The sequence below is a fragment of the Ziziphus jujuba genome, chromosome 2 (genome assembly GCF_031755915.1).
Source record: "Ziziphus jujuba cultivar Dongzao chromosome 2, ASM3175591v1".
In the NCBI taxonomy this organism is placed as follows: domain Eukaryota; kingdom Viridiplantae; phylum Streptophyta; class Magnoliopsida; order Rosales; family Rhamnaceae; genus Ziziphus; species Ziziphus jujuba.
This window is the reverse complement of record NC_083380.1, coordinates 9,344,399-9,366,170: the sequence shown is the minus strand read 5'-3', so window position 1 is coordinate 9,366,170 and position 21,772 is coordinate 9,344,399. Positions and strand designations below refer to the sequence as shown.

At 34.2% G+C, this 21,772-nt stretch overlaps 3 protein-coding genes across 6 annotated transcripts; 1 reads left to right on the top strand and 2 right to left on the bottom strand.

Annotated features, from left to right (window-relative positions):
- The first annotated feature begins 70 nt into the window (after nt 1-70).
- On the top strand, nt 71-4,106 carry LOC107418119 (uncharacterized). Of its 4 annotated transcripts, none has more exons than XR_007241212.2 (10): nt 71-428; nt 1,109-1,134; nt 1,398-1,482; nt 1,570-1,779; nt 2,080-2,202; nt 2,281-2,338; nt 2,561-2,591; nt 3,075-3,163; nt 3,238-3,310; nt 3,645-4,106. XR_007241212.2 is itself a non-coding variant. In XM_048474431.2 (10 exons), the coding sequence occupies exons 1-9, from the start codon at nt 321-323 to the stop codon at nt 3,305-3,307; spliced, it is 840 nt and encodes a 279-aa protein (XP_048330388.2). In that variant the 5' UTR covers nt 71-320; the 3' UTR covers nt 3,308-3,310; nt 3,645-4,106. The 4 variants fall into 4 exon arrangements, 3 of the variants coding, with proteins under 3 accessions (XP_048330388.2, XP_048330389.2, XP_048330387.2); XM_048474431.2 differs by having other exon boundaries at nt 1,398-1,479; nt 2,518-2,591; XM_048474430.2 differs by having other exon boundaries at nt 73-428; nt 2,518-2,591.
- A 17-nt stretch (nt 4,107-4,123) lies between these two features.
- Nucleotides 4,124-6,344, bottom strand: LOC125422508 (uncharacterized). Its single transcript, XM_048474429.2, has 2 exons — nt 5,250-6,344; nt 4,124-5,170 (listed from the first exon to the last, which is right to left on the bottom strand). The coding sequence occupies exons 1-2, from the start codon at nt 6,203-6,205 to the stop codon at nt 4,543-4,545; spliced, it is 1,584 nt and encodes a 527-aa protein (XP_048330386.2). The 5' UTR covers nt 6,206-6,344; the 3' UTR covers nt 4,124-4,542.
- Nucleotides 6,345-6,525: 181 nt separating this feature from the next.
- Nucleotides 6,526-10,693, bottom strand: LOC107418157 (elongator complex protein 3). Its single transcript, XM_016026823.4, has 9 exons — nt 10,099-10,693; nt 9,511-9,580; nt 9,218-9,390; nt 8,517-8,691; nt 8,068-8,234; nt 7,651-7,870; nt 7,439-7,543; nt 7,026-7,178; nt 6,526-6,851 (listed from the first exon to the last, which is right to left on the bottom strand). Exons 1-9 carry the CDS (start codon nt 10,572-10,574, stop codon nt 6,684-6,686), a joined length of 1,707 nt encoding a protein of 568 aa, XP_015882309.4. The 5' UTR covers nt 10,575-10,693; the 3' UTR covers nt 6,526-6,683.
- Between the last annotated feature and the right edge of the window lie 11,079 nt (nt 10,694-21,772).

Genomic DNA, 21,772 nt, shown 5'->3' with positions numbered 1-21,772 from the left:
ATTCAACAACGACAACTACCACCTCTAATAATGAGAAAACAAGAACCTACCAATTTATAAAAATAATAATAATATAATTAAAAAAAAAAAATGGGAGAAAAGGTAGTGGGGTTAACAAAAGCGGGAGACAAGAAGTTCATTCGGGTATAAAAGATATATTATTAAACCTTTCCGAATGGAAGTGGAATTTTCCGAGCTTCCAAACAGAGCCATAAGAAATTACAAGAAACCGGAAGTTTATCGAAGCTTTATCATAGGGGAAGAAGGATTTTGCAGAAAAGTTTTTATATTTTGATAGGGAGAGATAGAGAGAATTAAAGATGAGGAAAACCACAGCAGCAATCTCTTCAATTTTGTTGTTGGTATCGCTTTTTCTTCAACAAATAGTCCATGTTTCCTCATCTTCTCCTCTTACACAGAAAAACCAGGTACATACATGCTCATTTCTTTGTCGTAGAGATTTCTCTATGCTTTTCTGCTGGTTGTGTTAGGTAGCTCCAATTCAACCTTTCAATTGGATAATTTATTTTAGATATTAATAAATTTTATGTAAAATTATTGGTTCGACAGAAAAATGATTGATGCATAAGCTCATGGTTCACTACTAACGAATATGGATAATTTTCTTCCGCTTTCAATTTTTGGAAGCTGAAAAGTTTGTATTTTTCACGCAAGTTTTCTGAATTTGGACACAATAAACTGCCCAATAACTTTTTATTTTTTTATTTATTTTTTATTTTTTAGAGCAATTTGTGAATCGCATACCTTTAAAAATAATAATTAGTACCGGGCAGAAGTTCTGATTTTGATGGGAAAGGAGAAATTTTGGACTTGTTAGCAAATTCCTCAATGGTTGAAAATTATATTGTATTCAGTTTTGCTAGTGGATTCAGTAGTTTATTACGCTTTGTACCAAAATATTGTCTAGTTTGTCTATTTATAGCATAATGTGTAGTAGGATTTTCTTTTTGAAGTTTTAGGGCTTTTCTCCGGATTCTTGGTGTGCTGGATTGTTGTTCATCATTTGCTAATATTATGAATTTGTTTATCCGTTTTGCCTTGTTAAAGCTTTGGTCACCAACAGTGTTTGTTAATCTTTTTGATCCAGGATTATGAAGGTTCTGCTGCTTCAAGGTAGTGTAGCTTTCTTGCCCGGATTAATAATCACGAGTCCAAGCCTTAAATGATTGAATTTTGTTGTACATGTGGAATTCCAAGATGAAGTTGAGAGATAAAGAATTTTTTTTTTTTTTTTTTTTTTTTTTTTTTTGGCCTTCTTTCATATGAGAAAATAGTATGGTGTGAGAAGCAGAAGTCATCGATTACATTAACAGTAATAAAGTGGTATTGTAATGTTGTTTTATCTGTATAATATTCTTGTTATATTTTTGTGTTAGAACTCTTAAGCAAGAACAGGAACATGCTCATCAAGTACATTGCTCCAGAGAAAGAAGCAGGGCAGCATGGAAAATCATTGAGGAGGTATGCATCAGATGTAGGGTGAAATTACAATGTTCTACCATGCAAAATTGTTTATTTGAGTAACAACTGTAGCTGTATATCATGTAGTATTTGATGCCCTTTGTGGAACGAGAACACTATTCGATTTCAAGTAAGTGCCGACTTCATCCAGACAATGACCTATTTAGAGATCAGGAGGAGCATAAAATTCATTTCGATATAAATGAATGGCAGTGTGGCTACTGTAAGAAAAGTTTCCGTGCTGAAAAGTTTCTTGATCAGCATATGGACAACAGGCATCACAATCTTCTGAATGTTGTACGTGGATTCTTTTTCCTTTCCTTATATGTGGTAGCACTTGTGCACCAAGGTGCAATGTGAAATTCTTATATTTCATGCCATCTTATTTCAAATTCTGTAAAACTCAAATTGCCCATCTTTCATGCCATCAAAGCCATGTGGAAGGTGTCAAATTTTGTATCAGAAAGCTGCAGATTTTTAGATATGATTATGTATTCTTTGGAACTCAGTCTATTATGTGTTATTTTCATTTTGAACATATGGTTTTTGTTATCATCATATGGGTCGGTATATATTACAATCTCTCAATGGATGCAGAACGGCAGCAAGTGCTTAGCTGATTTGTGTGGGGCATTGCACTGTGACCATGTGATGAAAACCAAGTCAACAAAAGCCAAATGCAATCCTGCTGCTGTTGCAAGGAATCACCACCTATGCGAGGTTGCTTTTAAATACTAGGATTGCTATTTTTTTGGACCCCTATATTGTGCTTGTTTATATATAGAATATTCTTTGCAGAGTCTTGCTGATAGTTGTTTTCCCATTCATCAAGGACCCTCAGCCAGTCGACTTCATGGTATTTGTCTATATTTTGAAGAGAGAAACTCTATTCTTTATTTATACTCATGTTTTTATGAACATTGGGTTTTTTTTTTTTTTTTTTTTTTTTTTTTTAAATTAATGGTAGTGTACGAATTAAAACCACTTCATTTAGTTCCCTTTTCTACTTATGTTAACATTCTGATGTAACTGTAGAGTTGTTTTTGCGCCAATTTTGTGATGCTCATTCTTGCTCCAGGAAACAGAAACCTTTCTCAAGAGGAGGCAAGGTAAGGCTTCACTCAGGTCGTCCTGTGGTGTAATAGATTTTAGGTTAAACTTGCACTTAAGGGGTCTCATTGGTAAACTTTATAATAAAATATTTAAATTACCTTTTCCATGCTTTGCATGTATAGTATGCCCATGTCAGTTTGTACTACTTATAAAAATTGTAAAGAAAAAATCGGTTTCATGACGTGCTTTCCTCAATCCTCAAAGGGGAATTGACATGTTTAAATTCAAATTGCATTGCTTGCTGGTGCGTTCTTGTTTGAAATGTTCATAGCATTCTGTCAAGGTCAAACATAGGCAGTTACAATGAAAGGTAATTTTCTAAAGGTTCAATTAGGCTTTTCTTCCCTATTTTTGACTTAGTTTTTTGTAAAGGTTATCTAGGACTTTTGCTGGCTATGAGAAGTTGCTCTGTTTTTCTCTCTAATCATATATATGTTTTAACAGTTTAACTGAATGGTTTTGCTGTTTCGTCTGTGCAGAAGCAAACAAGTGTTCTCTACCTGGCTGTTTCAATACTGACTATGATGCTGCTTCCACTGTTTTATCTTCTTGTTTATTTGCACCAAAGGTATCACTTTTAGTCATTAGAAGCCCTTGGAGAGAGTTGTTTCAAGTATTAGTAAGTAATTTTGTATCTTGCAGGGATATGAGAATGAGAACCCAAGAGCTTAGACGCATCCCACAAAGTGGGCGGAAAGCTAAAGGCTCATAGTTGGTAATCCATCCTAGTTCTCTTTTCTAAACTCTGTTTATATACCTTCTTGTGTTAACTGACATGTATAGAATAATTCTTTTGTCAAATTATGGTATAAGAATGTTTTTTGGGGTAATAACAGGCGGTTCCGTAACAAAGTGTAATGTGGTTTAAATTATCTTGGAAATATCATCAGAGGTGAATAATCATTGGTGGCCAACCAAAATGTAAATTCTGTTATTAACTTGAAAATAAAAATATTGGCTTGATTATTGTATAGGATGCATTAATGAAGAATTGCAAGTCATCACAAAATAAAAATTCCATAACTCTATTTACTCGTGTTGAATTCTAGGCTCTTGGAATCATCAATATTGATGAGACAACGAAAGATGGAAATATTCTTCCTATGCCAATTGGACTTGCCCTCCAACAGCTTCTCTTGGTAATGTTTACGACTCATAAGGTTGTGAGACAATGGAGTACAAAGTGAACTAGAGTTCATGGAAGAAGACTATGGAGCACAAAGTGAACTAGAATTCATGGAAGAAGCCAAACTTGCTGGATTACCAATTATAAGCTCCAGGGATGACATGTTCTACACCTAGGGTAGGATTTCTTTGTTGTTGAAAATAGCAGTGACATCTATACACAATTTATGAAGTTGTATCTTATCCTCAAAAACCTGGTTGTCCTCGTGAGTTCTGCCTAAATGTTCCTTCAGATGAATCTCTGTCCTAGAGCAATCTTATTCCTAACAGATGAATCTCTTTCTAAATATTCTATTCATTGAAAGATTTGATTTTGTTTGATATAATTTTTCAATGTAAAGACTAGCTGTGAAAGGAGTCAGATTATAAAAATATTTGTATTAATCAAAACATGCTTCTTAACCTTATTACAACAAAGTATAATTCCACAGTTAATTGTAATTCATAATTAAACAAAACATATGACAGGAGTTTGAGGTTATCCTAAATACACTCTAAAAAACTTGTCCCTAGTAGAAAATCTGTATTAACTTTCGGATAACATGGAAACAGTGGTCCCTTTTTTCTCATTGGTTTCTTTCTCATTTGCTTTGCTTCATAGTGCGTCGGATGCAGAAAAATCTTTCTTTATCAAAAATTTTTTGTTGCATTACCACTTCAACAGGCCATCCTTGAATAATGTAATGGAATGGTTGGTCAAATTTCGAGCATCCATAAAATGTATTTGTAAAAACAGCTCCAAGCTTCAAGCTGGATCAGGGGCTACGGTGATATCACCCTAAATGCAAGTGATATCATTTCATTTGATAGAAGGAAACCGTCCGGATCACTAAGCCAAATATATGCCATTTTCGCTTGATCTTTGTCCTCTTTAAAAAGTACTGAATTGAATTCATCTGCAGCAAGTGCCCGTCTCTGTTCGTTCAAGCAAACTACATGACCACTTTCCACATAGGGTCTATAGGACTCGCAAAGAGAATGAACAAGAGAATCACCATATGCTTCTGCAAAGCTTCTCAAATCTAGACCTCTTGCTGTCCTAAGAGAGAGCATGACAACATCCATGGCCATGTCCTTGCCATCAATATGAATGTTCTCATTACAACCCACAGAACCATTCTCCAAATTCTCTACATAACCCATGTACTCTCTCATCTTTTTTGGCCTTGTAAATCTCAACCCACCAACATAGCTAGCAGAACCAAGGCCAAAAGCATAGAATGGTTCGTTCTTCCAATAAGTGAAGTTGTGTTTGCATTCGAACCCGCTCTTGCAGTAGCTACTGATTTCATAGTGGTTGTAACCCGCATCAGAAAGTGTTCTTGAAGCCATTTTATAGAAATCAGCTGATTGTGTTTCAGAGGGCAATGGAAACTCCCCTGGTGTATACCTGAAAATTTTAATTTTCAGAATCAAATCAATTTACAAAGCTAAACATACTATTTTTGTTGGTAATTTTTATTACTTACAACACTCCAAATTTCGTGCCTTGCTCCACTTGCAAATCGTATACTGACACATGCTGGGGTTGTTGCTCAATGGTGAGCCTCAAACTCTCTTCCCACATTTCTGGAGTTTGATGAGGTAGAGAAGAGATAAGATCCATACTCCAATTCTCAACTCCACAAGACTTAACAGTCTCAATAGCCTCATAAACCTCCTTGAGACCATGTGCTCTCCCACAAGCTTTCAGTAACTCTTCTTGAAATGCCTGAACTCCCAAGGAGACCCTGTTGACACCCAAGTCCATTAGCTCTTTCATTTTCTTAGCATCAAAAGTCCCAGGGTCCATTTCCATTGATATCTCAGCATCCAAACACAGCCCAAATTTCAATCTCAACGTCTCCAAAATCGACGAAACAAGACTCGGCGGCACAAGAGAAGGCGTACCACCCCCAAAAAACACCGTTTCCAGAGGTGGGTTTGTCGTAGTTCCTGGTCTCGTAGCATTGATTTCCCGAGAAAGCAACTGCATATAGTTGACGATTCGTGGGTCGTCGTCGATTTGGGTCGAAGAAGAGCCAAGAGCGACGATTGGGAAGTCACAGTAATGGCATCTTTTTCGACAGAAAGGGAGGTGGACGTAAGCTGAAGTAGGATGGAACAGGTATGGTGGAAGAATGCTAGTGTGGGAGTTGGCTGAGGCATTTTGTTGAACACTTTCTGGGGTATGTGCGAAAACTCTAAAAACGGCGGTGGAAGAAGGTTGTCGGGTTCTGTGTTTGGCGGGAAAGGCCGAGAAAATAGGAGCAAAGGTTGATTTCAGCATTTTATTAATGCTCTGATAATGGAGGATATAATTAGGTGAACGAATGAAAGGCCTTATATTGTCTGAGCGACTGGTAGGACGGGGATAGAGCAATACGTCGTCGTGGCAGCCATTCAATTTGGCCCAGGGTAAAATATTCAGTTTGGCCACCCGCATAGGTATTCCATTTACGTAAAATTAAAGTCGGATTGAACATATTTTCTGAAATGTGGGTATATTTCGTCTTCTTCGTTTCTTTTTTTTTTTTCTTTTTCTTTTTCTTTTTCTTTTTCGGTCATAGGTATATCTATTTTATATTTAAAAATAAAACAACAAAGAAAGAAAGAAGAGAAAAAGAAATAGCCCAACAGATTACCCATTTATAAACGAAAAATAAAATACATTCATTTCTCTGATATATACTCTTTTTTGGGGCCAAAAAAAGGGGGGGAAAGAAAAAAGAATAATGTATTCCAGAAAATTATTGAAAAGGGGGGGAAAAAAAAAGAATAATGTATTCCAGAAAATTATTGACCTAAAACAAACTCCAAAAATATGAATGCACAACTCAATAAGACATAATTTACCATAAAAGACAATAAGACATTTATACCAACTACAAAACATGTTACCACATCGTGTTCTATTTATTTATTTAGTCTTGTCCCACAAGATGTTTAACCATGTAAGGCCCTTCAAGCTCATAGCCTAATTTCCTATAATAGTGCCTTGTTCCAACTCCTGAAATAACAGCTGTTTTTGTTGATCTATGCTCCCTTCTAGCAATACGCTCAGCCTCCTCCATCAGAAGTGTACCATAACCCTATCATATTCATTTTCTCAAAATGAGTAAGTTGTTCTATTAATAAAGAATATACAATGATTATCAACTGCTAAGCAGAAATCAAACAATTATGATGGCATACTTCCAATCCCAAGTAACTTCATCCGAACACTTATTATTGCGTAATTCATATAGAGACATTAGTTTATTTACCTGATGTTGCAGCTTGTCAGCATCCCTCCCGTGAACTGGAACAGCAGTTCCATAAACATGAAGTTCACGGACTATAGAACACCTTCCCATGAGTTCAGGACATGTAGTGTTCCGACCACATTTTCGCAACCTCAGCAACCCAACGAGAATATCCTACATAACACCAGAAGGAAAATGAGGACATGTCAGTTTCAGCAATACAAAGGCATGGATTTATCTACAAGATACTAAGAGTTTATTAAATCTTTTGATTTAAAACGAATACGATATTTGATTGTCTACAACTGCTAAAGCAAAAGCCAAATAAGACAGTAATGAATAACATGAAGTTGGAAACCAATCAGTGGTAGAAAAAAATTCACAATCTGGAGAAAAGGGTAAGAGGTAGGTGAAAAAGAGAGGTCTAAAAGTACCTGGCGTGTATCTTCGTATGAGAGAAATGTTTCCCAACCTTCATTTGCCATGTAATCGCGACGAACCAACTCCACTTCTTCAGGCTTAATTTTGTGGTGAATGTCCTAAAATCATAGGCATTTTTAGTGAAGTCTTTATTACGGGAAGAGGTTAAACGTTTCCAATTTATAGAGAGTGACATTCCCATAGAAAAATGGTTGTGCCCACTTACTTGGATTCCAGCCTCTCGTGTCCGAACATCACGGCATTTTAAGCCCAAGTCATCCATCCGAGCTAGGGCTAGCTCCCTAAGGTTTCCTTTCTCAACCCCAGAAGTAACTAGCGGCATAGGAATATCACGCTGAACTCTATAAACACGTGTCCACGGAGGCACCATGGCCAGGATCCTTGCTATAATGTCCACAAGTTGCTCAGGTGGATAGTTTCTATACCTGCAAATGAAGAAACTGTTAATATTACATGAAAATAATATTAATCCTAATTTTGAATATGTATTGTTGGGTTGGAAAAACAAATTTGGATCTGATAATAAGTCATATGACACATAAACAAACACATATCTGGAGAACAGGGAGAAAGAATAATTTATGCAGTAAACTAATAAATAGAATAAATAATGATGTAATACCTTCCAGTTTTCCAGAGCTCATAAAGCCCAGTTCCACGAATTACAAGGGTTGGATAAATTTTAAGCCCATCAGCTCTAAATGAGGGACTCTCAAAGAATTCCCTAAAACTTTCCATGTCTCTCTCAACCCCCACATTTGGAAGATCAGGCATCATGTGTGCAACAACCTACAGCAAAAGCATAAACATTGTTGGTAAGAAAAGAATTAAAACCAGACAAGAAGAAAATTAACCTAGCAAATAAGCATAACTAGCTCATATATTATCTGCTCGTTCAGCAAGTCTCCAATTATTGCAATTCAAGAATTCTTTTCCACCAGAAAAGAAACTAATAAAAATATATTCATATAATAATTACAATGAACAGTCGTAGACGAAGATAAATACTAACCAAGGACCATTTGTTATTTAATATTCTTTCCCATGAGATACAAAGGGGAATTAACACACCTTAAAGCCAGCATCCTTTGCTAAGCAAAAACAATCAGCCACAGCAGCAACTGTATGGCCTCTATTAGTGTCATGAGCCACATCCTCATATGTGCTTTGAACTCCAATCTCCAAACGTGTGCAACCATAAGAAAGCATTTGTCGCAAGTGAGGTCCAAGGCAATAATCAGGCCTTCTGATGGATTTAGCAGAAGAAGAAGATAATAAGAATTTCAGCAACAAAGTGAAACACCGTAATTGACAACAAAAACAAGCTCACCAATATTGCAATGACATGAAAAATGAAAGTCGAAAGTTCAGAATCAGTTTCCACCAAGCAGCAGGTTTTCTCATACAACAAAATTTACATGCTCCTCAACCATCAAATGCCAATGATCAAATGTTACCACTGACTTTCTGCTGGTTGCTCTATGCAACAGTGCATAAGAGTGACCAGTCCATAGTTACAACTTACAGTTAGATAAAACCAAAGCCCTCCCACATCAACAGTAATGAAAAAGGAGTATTCCTTTACCAATGCAAATTTCAAACAGTGATTTGACAACATAGACCTATAATATAGAAGGGGAGAAGGGAAGGGGTTGCTGAGAGTTCCATTTTAGTCCGATGACACAAATCACAAGGGAATCAATTGAAAGTGGAGAACTTCCTTAAAACCATGTTAAATATAGGATGAGAAAGTTGTTTAATGAAAGGCTTACGTTTCAATTGTCATGCCAATACATTTGACAGCACTATGCTCAGAGTAGGCAACTGCCTCTTCAACATTTGCAGAGGTGTGTCCTGATAAGGCATCGTGAAGATTCCTTATGAAGTAATCTCGGTAATCCGCAGGCAGTGACATGAAGGTACCACCCATCAAGATGAACTCAACCTGCAAACATATGGCCATGCCAGTAAGAGTCTGATGACAATTCTTGCTAAAACACATTATTGAAATTTTCAAACACCAAAGAACAAATACTCAAGTTTCCAATAGAGAAGCAAACCACACCTTATCAACACTGTGACCCAAACGTTTCAACTGATCTATCCTGCTTCTAGCCTGGACATAAGGGTTGTATCTAGAACCACATAAACAGCATGTTAATGAAAATTAATACAATATATATATATATATATATAATTACAAGATATAACATTCACCAGAAACAAATGCATCAGCTCTGCATATATTAGACCTTTCTGATAATCAAAAAATGTTTCTAAGAAAATCAACAATACCATGTGTCGCTGTCTCTTATACAAATTATTACATGTTAACACCCCAACCAAATTACCAGTTGATTATTACTGCTGATTACTTTTTGACAGCCAAGCTGAAAATTTGATCTTTCTACCTTCTAGAATGATGGAAATTTTCAACTTTAAACATTAGTAAAACTAAAAAATAAAATAAAAAAATTAGTTTAACCCAAAATTCAGTCTTAAATCTTTCATAAATCTTACCGCTAGTCTAATATTTCACTCAAAAGCCACTTACTAAAACCAAACATGATCCACAAAAGCAAACTCAATAAAGCCATGTTTATAAGGAAAGGAAATGAAAATTTTCAAAGTGAGAGCTTTAAGAAAACCGTACCTAGCTCGAATTGCGCGCATACTAGTAGGCTCGTACCCAGTATAAGACTGAGTGCTATACTCAAAGTCCGAGTCAGGCCCTCCAGGGCAATAGACGCATATATTCCCCGTGGTTGCGATGTGAGGGCACCGGTGCGGCTTCGACATCACGGCCACTACGGCGATTCCCGAGGCGGTTCGGACCGGTTTCGCCCGGAGCTTCGGGAGCAGCGATTCCCGGTCCGACTCCGGCAGCGCTGCGATCATCTCGACTAGCTTCGGAGCACGTGCGAGGCCGTATTTCCGGCAAGCGGCGGACTTGAGGGCGTTGAGGTCGACGTTTTGGCCTTTCCGGGAAAGGTCGACCATAGAGCCGACGATCTCGGCGATGGCCCGGACTCGGGCTTCTTCTTCGGAGAGTCCATGGGCTTGGAACCCGCCCCGACCCGGTCGGGGATGCTTTGTGGCGGACTCTGCGGCTACCACTGCAGTCGCCATGGAAGGTTGTGCTGTGCTAGAGAACACCAAGCAGAGGCTTTGGCAAAATAAAAAACAAAGAGAACACAAGCAGAGGAAAACGGAACGCTACGCCAACAAAGTTGCGACGTCGTTTAATTGTGGATCATGAAAGTAGTCTCAATCTTATGATTTTGATTCTTTTTACACAAAATTCTTCAAAATATACATATATATATATATAGACACACACTCATATTTAGCTTTCTTTTTTTTTTTTTTTTTTTTTGCCCTCTTAAACTAAGACACTACATAAACTGTATCCAAATTTCATTTTCAAATTTGTGGTCTAATTTTCATTTTGGTTTTTTTTTTTTTTTTTTTTTGGTTCTAGTTTGGATGTAAAAATTATTTTTAATTTTTGATCTAATAAAATTATTTGACCAAAAATTTCAATTTTATTATAATTTTATTTTTCATTTAATTTTAAGTCCATAAACATTTAGTTATGATTGTTAAATAAAAAAGGTATGAATTTAATTTTTTGAATAAAAAATTATAAATATAAAATAAAAAAAATAACAAATTTACTTTTCTTCAATTTTTTAAAAATATATATTTTTTATTTTTGAAAAATAATTATGATAGCAATATGACTTTATACTACTATAGCAATGTTAATTTTGATGGTATTATTATTCAGGATATTGGTTTTGAAACTTTAAAATCTAATTCACCCTAAATTGAAAATTTTAAACCAAAATCATATTGAATTACAAAATATCAAAATACAATTTATCCATTAATAAATAATCTAAAACAAAACCATCATCATAGAGAAGGGCAGAGCCACATCGTAGTATGAGGGAGAGGGACCATGGACCACTGCCCTTGGAAAAAATTATTTGTTATGTATTTTTTTTCCATTTATTTACTTTATATAACCTTATATGGCCATCTAAAATAACTCATTCCTAATTTTATGCTAATTTGAATTAATTTGTTATCTTTCCTTATAGATATTTCAATTAATTTTTTTTTATTTTGAAATATTATTATAAATAATTTGTAACTTTATAATCTTTTATTCTAATATATATATATATATATATTTATACATGTATATAGAGTCCGTTTATGATGTAGATGGTCTATATGCGAACCTTTAGACAATTTTTGAAAAAATCGTTATCAATACTATCACACAAAAATGAATATTGATGATAGTTTCTTAAAAAATTGCATGCGGATCATCTGCATTGTAGAATTTCCATATTTCTATATATATGTATGTATTTTACCATTGACACCCTCCAGCATTATTATCCTAGCTCTGGCTAAGCCTGAACATCTTTGACAAGTGTTGTATGCCCTTATCAAAACAGCTTAAAAAATTCCTTTAGCAAATATATAGATATAATATAAATATACATTTCAACTATCACCACGGAAAATCTCCTAGTTAAAAAGTATAATGAAAGATGATTAATTTCAAAATTGATGCATGCATATATTAATTAATTATAATCATCCATTAGATTGGATAATGATAATTTTTGACGTCATGATCATGATGTAAGAAACTAGTACAACTAGCTTAGCGAACAAAAAGGAAAATTTCAAAGAACAGAAAGAATTGCTCAAAACTGAAGTTTTGCCTAACATCGAGGCTATCGAAGCCCAGCACCAACCGCTCGAGTCCATGGACACAAGCATCAAACCACTCTCTCTTTAGTGTCAATGCAAAGCCCTGAAGAAAACCCAATTATCGGACAGCCACCATTGGAGATCATTAGAGCAACCTGAGGCCATGGCTGTTGGTTGGAAATCAGCTCTAAAGGTGATTGTTGGAGACGTCAATTGAAATCTTCATCATTGGATATTTCAAGCTGTTCAGAGCGATTAGGGTTGGGGTTTTTAGAAAGGAATAAGAGACGGTAGGTGGTTGTTAATCTTGTCAGGTAGATGATTCTGTGTTTCTACATCATTATTTTCTTAAGAGGTGCTCTCAGCCTGATACATCTAGGTCTTGGTAGCATTTTGGGGTGAGGGAAAATTAGGGAAAGAAAAGAGACATTGACCCAAAAAAAGGATGACCTATCAAAAACAGTTCGTTGTTCATTGTTTGAGCATTTAAAATAATGACACATCGTTTGTAATGAAACTGTTTTATTCTTTTATTAATTATGAATTATCCTTCATTCCACAAGTGTAATCCTTTCTTCTAAGCTTATTTAAGGTTCAAAGTATATTTTTCTCAAAAAAATAAAAGGTACAAATTACATTATTCTACTAAGAAACTTGCATCGAGAAAATAGGCTTAGTACCAACTTGGGAATGATCCTATGGAGTCCTCTTTCACTTCTACAATCTCATTTTTTCAAAAGAAAATTAACCCTAAACTTTTTTTCTTTTTTTATTAATCTCTCTTTCTGTTTTTGTTTCTATGTGCTAATGGAAGGTTGTACTAAGAAATAATAAGTATTTGTTGATGGAATTGGCAAAGAACATCTCTATAAACATATCTTTGAAATTTGATTGGAAACAAAATATAAGTTTGATACAAACACCTTATGTATATCTTTGTACTACTTTGAAATATGACATTTTGCATCATTACAATTATTATTTTTATTTTTGTGACATTTTTTGGGTCATTGTTTTGTTTTTCTAATAATTTTCAATGTTTTTGGTATCAAGGTTGTAGAAATTTTATAGTACAGCCGTCCACATTCTTTTATCGTGTAAATGTTCTCAAAGACAACAATTTCTAAGAAAATCATCATCTTTCTGTATAGTATTGATGACTATTTTTTTAAAAACCATCGTTTTTTAGAATATCTGTATGATAAAAAAAAATACAGATGTCTACGCTATGAAAGGCACCATTAAGCTTTTATTAGACACCTATTTAGTGCGTGCCTCTAGATTCATCTTCTTAAAGAAGTTCTAACAGATTTGATCTGTTTCCTCTGTCCTAGAAAACACCGAGGGAAAAAAGCCAAAAAAAAAAAAATGCTTTTTTAATTCAACAAAATAACCAAAAAAAAGTTACAAGAAAAAGAAGACAAAATAAGTATATACGAGTGAAGGTTTACTGTTCAATGGAAGTATAGATATGTACAATTATGAACCAAGTTTTCATATATATCTTCACAAATTTAGAAATTATGAAGCATACACCATTCCAGAGAAGTTTTGGTATATAAAGCACATATATTAATCCAAAATTAGAAACAAACAAAGCGAGAACATTATCAATCCAAAAGTTTGAACAAATAACACTAGAACCTCAATCAATCCAGAATTTGAAACAAACAAAGCCAAACCTCAATCAATTATGAATTTGAAACAAATAACGCCAAACCTAAAACAAGTAAGGTAGAACAAATATCAATCTAGAACTTAATAATGCCTATGTTCAAAATTTCTTAAAAGCCTTTATTTGTAAGTCATATACTATGTAAAGACCATTCTAGTAGCAGCCTCGGTTTGTCATAAAAAACTATGTGAAGTCTGGATTTCGGTGGCCCTATTTTAAAACCTTTATCAACCAACAATGGCAACCCTGAATCAACATCTGTATCAATAAAATTCTTAACCCAAGTACCTCTAAAGCTCAATTCTGAAACAATAAACCACCTCCTTTTTAGGGTCACAACTTTTTCCTCGCCTTTTCTTTGCCATATAACATGAGATGTGATGAAAACTAAGAATCTCACGGTCATATAACAATATTTTTGAATATCCGATAAGCCTTGAGCAATTGCAAGACAAGTTTTGGTATATAAAGCACCTATATTAATCCAAAATTAGAAACAAACAAAGCTAGAACATTATCAATCCAAAATTTGGAACAAATAACACTAGAACTTCAGTCAATCCAGAATTTGGAACAAACAAAGCCAAAACTCTATCATTTCTGAATTTGAAACAAATAACACCAAACCTTAATTAATCCAGAATTTGAAACAAGTAAAGCCAGAACCAATATCAATCTAGAACTTAAAAATGCCTATGTTCAAAACTCCTTAAAAGCCTTTATTTGTAAATCATATACTACGTAAAGACCATTCTGGTAATAGCCTCGGTTTGTCATCAAAAACTATGCAAAGTTTGGATTTCGGCGGCCCTATTTTAGAACCTTCATCAACCAACAATGGCAACCCTGAATCAACATCTGTATCAATAAAAGTCTTAACCCAAGTACCTCTAAAGCTCAATTCTGAAACAATCATCCACCTCCTTTTTAACGTCACAACATCTTCCTCACCTTTTATTTGCCATATCACATGCGATGTGATGAAAAATAAGAATCTCACGTTCAGATAACAATATTTTTGAATATCCGATAAACCTTGAGCAATTGCAAGACAAGTTTTGGTATATAAAGAACCTATATTAATCCAAAATTAGAAACAAACAAAGCTAGAACATTATCAATCCAAAATTTGGAACAAATAACACTAGAACTTCAGTCAATACAGAATTTGGAACAAACAAAGCCAAAACTCTTATCATTTCTGAATTTGAAACAAATAACACCAAACCTCGATCAATACAAAATTTGACACGACTAAAGCCAGAACCAATAGCAATCTAGAACTTAATAATACCTATATTCAAAACTTCTTAAAATCCTTTATTTATAAATCATATACTATGTAAAGACCATTCCGGTAGTAGCATCGGTTTGTCATAAACAATTATGCAAAGTCTGGTTTTCGGCGGCCCTATTTTAGAACCTTCATCAACCAACAATGGCAACCCTGAATCAACATCTGTATCAATAAAAGTCTTAACCCAAGTACCTCTGAAGCTCAATTCTGAAACAATCAACCACCTCCTTTTTAACGTCACAACATCTTCCTCACCTTTTCTTTGCCATATGACATGCGATGTGATGAAAAATAAGAATCTCACGGTCAGATAACAATATTTTTGAATATCCGATAAGCCTTAAGCAATTGCAGGACAAGTTTTGGTATATAAAACACCTATATTAATCCAAAATTAGAAACAAACAAAGCTACAACATTATCAATCCAAAATTTGGAACAAATAACACTAGAACCTCAATCAATCCAGAATTTGGAACAAATAAAGCCAAAACTCTTATCATTTCTGAATTTGAAACAAATAACACCAAACCTTAATCAATCCAGAATTTGAAACAAGTAAAGCCAGAACCACTATCAATCTAGAACTTAATAATACCTATATTCAAAACTTCTTAAAATCCTTTATTTATAAATCATATACTATGTAAAGACCATTCCGGTAGTAGCATCGGTTTGTCATAAAAAACTATGCAAAGTCTGGATTTCAGCGGCCCTATTTTAGAACATTCATCAACCAACAATGGCAACCCTGAATCAACATCTATATCAATAAAAGTCCTAACCCAAGTACCTCTGAAGCTCAATTCTGAAACAATCAACCACCTCCTTTTTAACGTCACAACATCTTCCTCACCTTTTCTTTGCCATATGACATGCGATGTGATGAAAAATAAAAATCTTACGGTCAGATAACAATATTTTTGAATATCCGATAAACCTTGAGCAATTGCAGGACAAGTTTTGGTATATAAAACACATATATTAATCCAAAATTAGAAACAAACAAAGCTAGAGCATTATCAATCCAAAATTTGGAACAAATAACACTAGTATATAAATCATATACTATGTAAAGACCATTCCGGTAGTAGCATCGGTTTGTCATAAAAAACTATGCAAAGTCTGGATTTTAGCGGCCCTATTTTAGAACCTTCATCAACCAACAATGGCAACCCTGAATCAACATCTGTATCAATAAAAGTCTTAACCCAAGTACCTCTGAAGCTCAATTCTGAAACAATCATCCACCTCCTTTTTAACGTCACAACATCTTCCTCACCTTTTCTTTGCCATATGACATGCGATGTGATGAAAAATAAGAATCTTACGGTCAGATAACAATATTTTTGAATATCCGATAAACCTTGAGCAATTGCAGGACAAGTTTTGGTATATAAAACACATATATTAATCCAAAATTAGAAACAAACAAAGCTAGAACATTATCAATCCAAAATTTGGAACAAATAACACTAGAACTTCAGTCAATATAGAATTTGGAACAAACAAAGCCAAAACTCTATCATTTCTGAATTTGAAACAAATAACACCAAACCTCGATGAATCCATAATTTGACACGACTAAAGCTAGAACCAATAGCAATCTAGAACTTAATAATACCTATATTCAAAACTTCTTACAATCCTTTATTTATAAATCATATACTATGTAAAGACCATTACGGTAGTAGCATCGGTTTGTCATAAAAAACTATGCAAAGTCTGGATTTCGGCGGCCCTATTTTAGAACCTTCATCAACCAACAATGGCAACCCTGAATCAACATCTGCATCAATAAAAGTCTTAACCCAAGTACCTCTGAAGCTCAATTCTGAAACAATCAACCACCTCCTTTTTAGCGTCACAACATCTTCCTCACCTTTTCTTTGCCATATGACATGCGATGTGATGAAAAATAAGAATCTCACGGTCAGATAACAATATTTTTGAATATCCGATAAACTTTATTGCAAGACAAGTTTTGGTATATAAAGAACCTATATTAATCCAAAATTAGAAACAAACAAAGCTAGAACATTATCAATCCAAAATTTGGAACAAATAACACTAGAACTTCAGTCAATCCAGAATTTGGAACAAACAAAGCCAAAACTCTATCATTTCTGAATTTGAAACAAATAACACCAAACCTCGATCAATCCATAATTTGACACGACTAAAGCTAGAACCAATAGCAATCTAGAACTTAATAATACCTATATTCAAAACTTCTTAAAATCCTTTATTTATAAATCATATACTATGTAAAGACCATTACGGTAGTAGCATCGGTTTGTCATAAAAAACTATGCAAAGTCTGGATTTCGGCGGCCCTATTTTAGAACCTTCATCAACCAACAATGGCAACCCTGAATCAACATCTGTATCAATAAAATTCTTAACCCAAGTACCTCTGAAGCTCAATTCTGAAACAATCAACCACCTCCTTTTTAGCGTCACAACATCTTCCTCACCTTTTCTTTGCCATATGACATGCGATGTGATGAAAAATAAGAATCTCACGGTCAGATAACAATATTTTTGAATATCCGATAATCCTTGAGCAATTGCAGGACAAGTTTTGGTATATAAAACACCTATATTAATCCAAAATTAGAAACTAGCAAAGCTAGAACCTCAATTAATCCAGAATTTGGAACAAATAAAGCCAGAACCAATATCAATCTAGAACTTAATAATGCCTATGTTCAAAACTCCTTAAAAGCCTTTATTTGTAAATCATATACTACGTAAAGACCATTCTGGTAGTAGCCTCGGTTTTGTCATCAAAAACTATGCAAAGTCTGGATTTCGGCAGTCCTATTTTAGAACCTTCATCAACCAACAATGGCAACTCTGAATCAACATCTATATCAATAAAAGTCTTAACCCAAGTACCTCTAAAGCTCAATTCTGAAACAATAAACCACCTCCTTTTTAGGGTCACAACTTTTTCCTCGCCTTTTCTTTGCCATATAACATGAGATGTGATGAAAAGTAAGAATCTCACTGTCAGATAACAATATTTTTGAATATCCGATAAGCCTTGAGCAATTGCAAGACAAGTTTTGGTATATAAAGCACCTATATTAATCCAAAATTAGAAACAAACAAAGTTAGAACATTATCAATCCAAAATTTGGAACAAATAACACTAGAACTTCAGTCAATCCAGAATTTGGAACAAACAACGCCAAAACTCTATCATTTCTGAATTTGAAACAATTAACACCAAACCTTAATTAATCCAGAATTTGAAACAAGTAAAGCCAGAACCAATATCAATCTACAACTTAAAAATGCCTATGTTCAAAACTCTTTAAAAGCCTTTATTTGTAAATCATATACTACGTAAAGACCATTCTGGTAGTAGCCTCGGTTTGTCATCAAAAACTATGCAAAGTTTGGATTTCGGCGGCCCTATTTTAGAACCTTCATAAACAAACAATGGCAACCCTGAATCAACATCTGTATCAATAAAAGTCTTAACCCAAGTACCTCTAAAGCTCAATTCTGAAACAATCAACCACCTCCTTTTTAACGTCACAACATCTTCCTCACCTTTTATTTGCCATATGACATGCAATGTGATGAGAAATAAGAATCTCACGTTCAGATAACAATATTTTTGAATATCCGATAAACCTTGAGCAATTGCAGGACAAGTTTTGGTATATAAAACACCTATATTAATCCAAAATTAGAAACAAACAAAGCTAGAACATTATCAATCCAAAATTTGGAACAAATAACACTAGAACCTCAATCAATCCAGAATTTGGAACAAATAAATCCAAAACTCTTATCATTTCTGAATTTGAAACAAATAACACCAAACCTTAATCAATCCAGAATTTGAAACAAGTAAAGCCAGAACCAATATCAATCTAGAACTTAATAATACCTATATTCAAAACTTCTTAAAATCCTTTATTTATAAATCATATACTATGTAAAGACCATTCCGGTAGTAGCATCGGTTTGTCATAAAAAACTATGCAAAGTCTGGATTTTAGCGGCCCTATTTTAGAACCTTCATCAACCAACAATGGCAACCCTGAATCAACATCTGTATCAATAAAAGTCTTAACCCAAGTACCTCTGAAGCTCAATTCTGAAACAATCATCCACCTCCTTTTTAACGTCACAACATCTTCCTCACCTTTTCTTTGCCATATGACATGCGATGTGATGAAAAATAAGAATCTTACGGTCAGATAACAATATTTTTGAATATCCGATAAACCTTGAGCAATTGCAGGACAAGTTTTGGTATATAAAACACATATATTAATCCAAATTTAGAAACAAACAAAGCTAGAACATTATCAATCCAAAATTTGGAACAAATAACACTAGAACTTCAGTCAATCCAGAATTTGGAACAAACAAAGCCAAAACTCTATCATTTCTGAATTTGAAACAAATAACACCAAACCTCGATCAATCCATAATTTGACACGACTAAAGCTAGAACCAATAGCAATCAAGAACTTAATAATACCTATATTCAAAACTTCTTAAAATCCTTTATTTATAAATCATATACTATGTAAAGACCATTACGGTAGTAGCATCGGTTTGTCATAAAAAACTATGCAAAGTCTGGATTTCGGCGGCCCTATTTTAGAACCTTCATCAACCAACAATGGCAACCCTGAATCAACATCTGTATCAATAAAATTCTTAACCCAAGTACCTCTGAAGCTCAATTCTGAAACAATCAACCACCTCCTTTTTAGCGTCACAACATCTTCCTCACCTTTTCTTTGCCATATGACATGCGATGTGATGAAAAATAAGAATCTCACGGTCAGATAACAATATTTTTGAATATCCGATAATCCTTGAGCAATTGCAGGACAAGTTTTGGTATATAAAACACCTATATTAATCCAAAATTAGAAACAAGCAAAGCTAGAACCTCAATTAATCCAGAATTTGGAACAAATAAAGCCAGAACCAATATCAATCTAGAACTTAATAATGCCTATGTTCAAAACTCCTTAAAAGCCTTTATTTGTAAATCATATACTACGTAAAGACCATTCTGGTAGTAGCCTCGGTTTTGTCATCAAAAACTATGCAAAGTCTGGATTTCGGCAGTCCTATTTTAGAACCTTCATCAACCAACAATGGCAACTCTGAATCAACATCTATATCAATAAAAGTCTTAACCCAAGTACCTCTAAAGCTCAATTCTGAAACAATAAACCACCTCCTTTTTAGGGTCACAACTTTTTCCTCGCCTTTTCTTTGCCATATAACATGAGATGTGATGAAAAGTAAGAATCTCACTGTCAGATAACAATATTTTTGAATATCCGATAAGCCTTGAGCAATTGCAAGACAAGTTTTGGTATATAAAGCACCTATATTAATCCAAAATTAGAAACAAACAAAGTTAGAACATTATCAATCCAAAATTTGGAACAAATAACACTAGAACTTCAGTCAATCCAGAATTTGGAACAAACAACGCCAAAACTCTATCATTTCTGAATTTGAAACAATTAACACCAAACCTTAATTAATCCAGAATTTGAAACAAGTAAAGCCAGAACCAATATCAATCTACAACTTAAAAATGCCTATGTTCAAAACTCTTTAAAAGCCTTTATTTGTAAATCATATACTACGTAAAGACCATTCTGGTAGTAGCCTCGGTTTGTCATCAAAAACTATGCAAAGTTTGGATTTCGGCGGCCCTATTTTAGAACCTTCATAAACAAACAATGGCAACCCTGAATCAACATCTGTATCAATAAAAGTCTTAACCCAAGTACCTCTAAAGCTCAATTCTGAAACAATCAACCACCTCCTTTTTAACGTCACAACATCTTCCTCACCTTTTATTTGCCATATGACATGCAATGTGATGAGAAATAAGAATCTCACGTTCAGATAACAATATTTTTGAATATCCGATAAACCTTGAGCAATTGCAGGACAAGTTTTGGTATATAAAACACCTATATTAATCCAAATTTAGAAACAAACAAAGCTAGAACATTATCAATCCAAAATTTGGAACAAATAACACTAGAACCTCAATCAATCCAGAATTTGGAACAAATAAATCCAAAACTCTTATCATTTCTGAATTTGAAACAAATAACACCAAACCTTAATCAATCCAGAATTTGAAACAAGTAAAGCCAGAACCAATATCAATCTAGAACTTAATAATACCTATATTCAAAACTTCTTAAAATCCTTTATTTATAAATCATATACTATGTAAAGACCATTCCGGTAGTAGCATCGGTTTGTCATAAAAAACTATGCAAAGTCTGGATTTTAGCGGCCCTATTTTAGAACCTTCATCAACCAACAATGGCAACCCTGAATCAACATCTGTATCAATAAAAGTCTTAACCCAAGTACCTCTGAAGCTCAATTCTGAAACAATCATCCACCTCCTTTTTAACGTCACAACATCTTCCTCACCTTTTCTTTGCCATATGACATGCGATGTGATGAAAAATAAGAATCTTACGGTCAGATAACAATATTTTTGAATATCCGATAAACCTTGAGCAATTGCAGGACAAGTTTTGGTATATAAAACACATATATTAATCCAAATTTAGAAACAAACAAAGCTAGAACATTATC

What these genes read in the sequence shown, in the direction of transcription:
- LOC125422508 (XM_048474429.2), bottom strand. Translation starts at nt 6,205, where the DNA reads ATGCGGGTGGCCAAACTGAATATTTTACCCTGGGCCAAATTGAATGGC. An exon ending in GGCACGAAATTTGGAGTGTT is followed by an intron (nt 5,171 to 5,249) that starts GTAAGTAATAAA and finishes TAAAATTTTCAG; the next exon opens with GTATACACCAGGGGAGTTTC.
- LOC107418157 (XM_016026823.4), bottom strand. Translation starts at nt 10,574, where the DNA reads ATGGCGACTGCAGTGGTAGCCGCAGAGTCCGCCACAAAGCATCCCCGA. An exon ending in TGGGTCACAGTGTTGATAAG is followed by an intron (nt 9,391 to 9,510) that starts GTGTGGTTTGCT and finishes ATATGTTTGCAG; the next exon opens with GTTGAGTTCATCTTGATGGG. An exon ending in CACGAGAGGCTGGAATCCAA is followed by an intron (nt 7,544 to 7,650) that starts GTAAGTGGGCAC and finishes CTATGATTTTAG; the next exon opens with GACATTCACCACAAAATTAA.
- LOC107418119 (XM_048474430.2), top strand. Translation starts at nt 321, where the DNA reads ATGAGGAAAACCACAGCAGCAATCTCTTCAATTTTGTTGTTGGTATCG. An exon ending in CATGGAAAATCATTGAGGAG is followed by an intron (nt 1,483 to 1,569) that starts GTATGCATCAGA and finishes TATATCATGTAG; the next exon opens with TATTTGATGCCCTTTGTGGA. An exon ending in ATCACAATCTTCTGAATGTT is followed by an intron (nt 1,780 to 2,079) that starts GTACGTGGATTC and finishes CAATGGATGCAG; the next exon opens with AACGGCAGCAAGTGCTTAGC.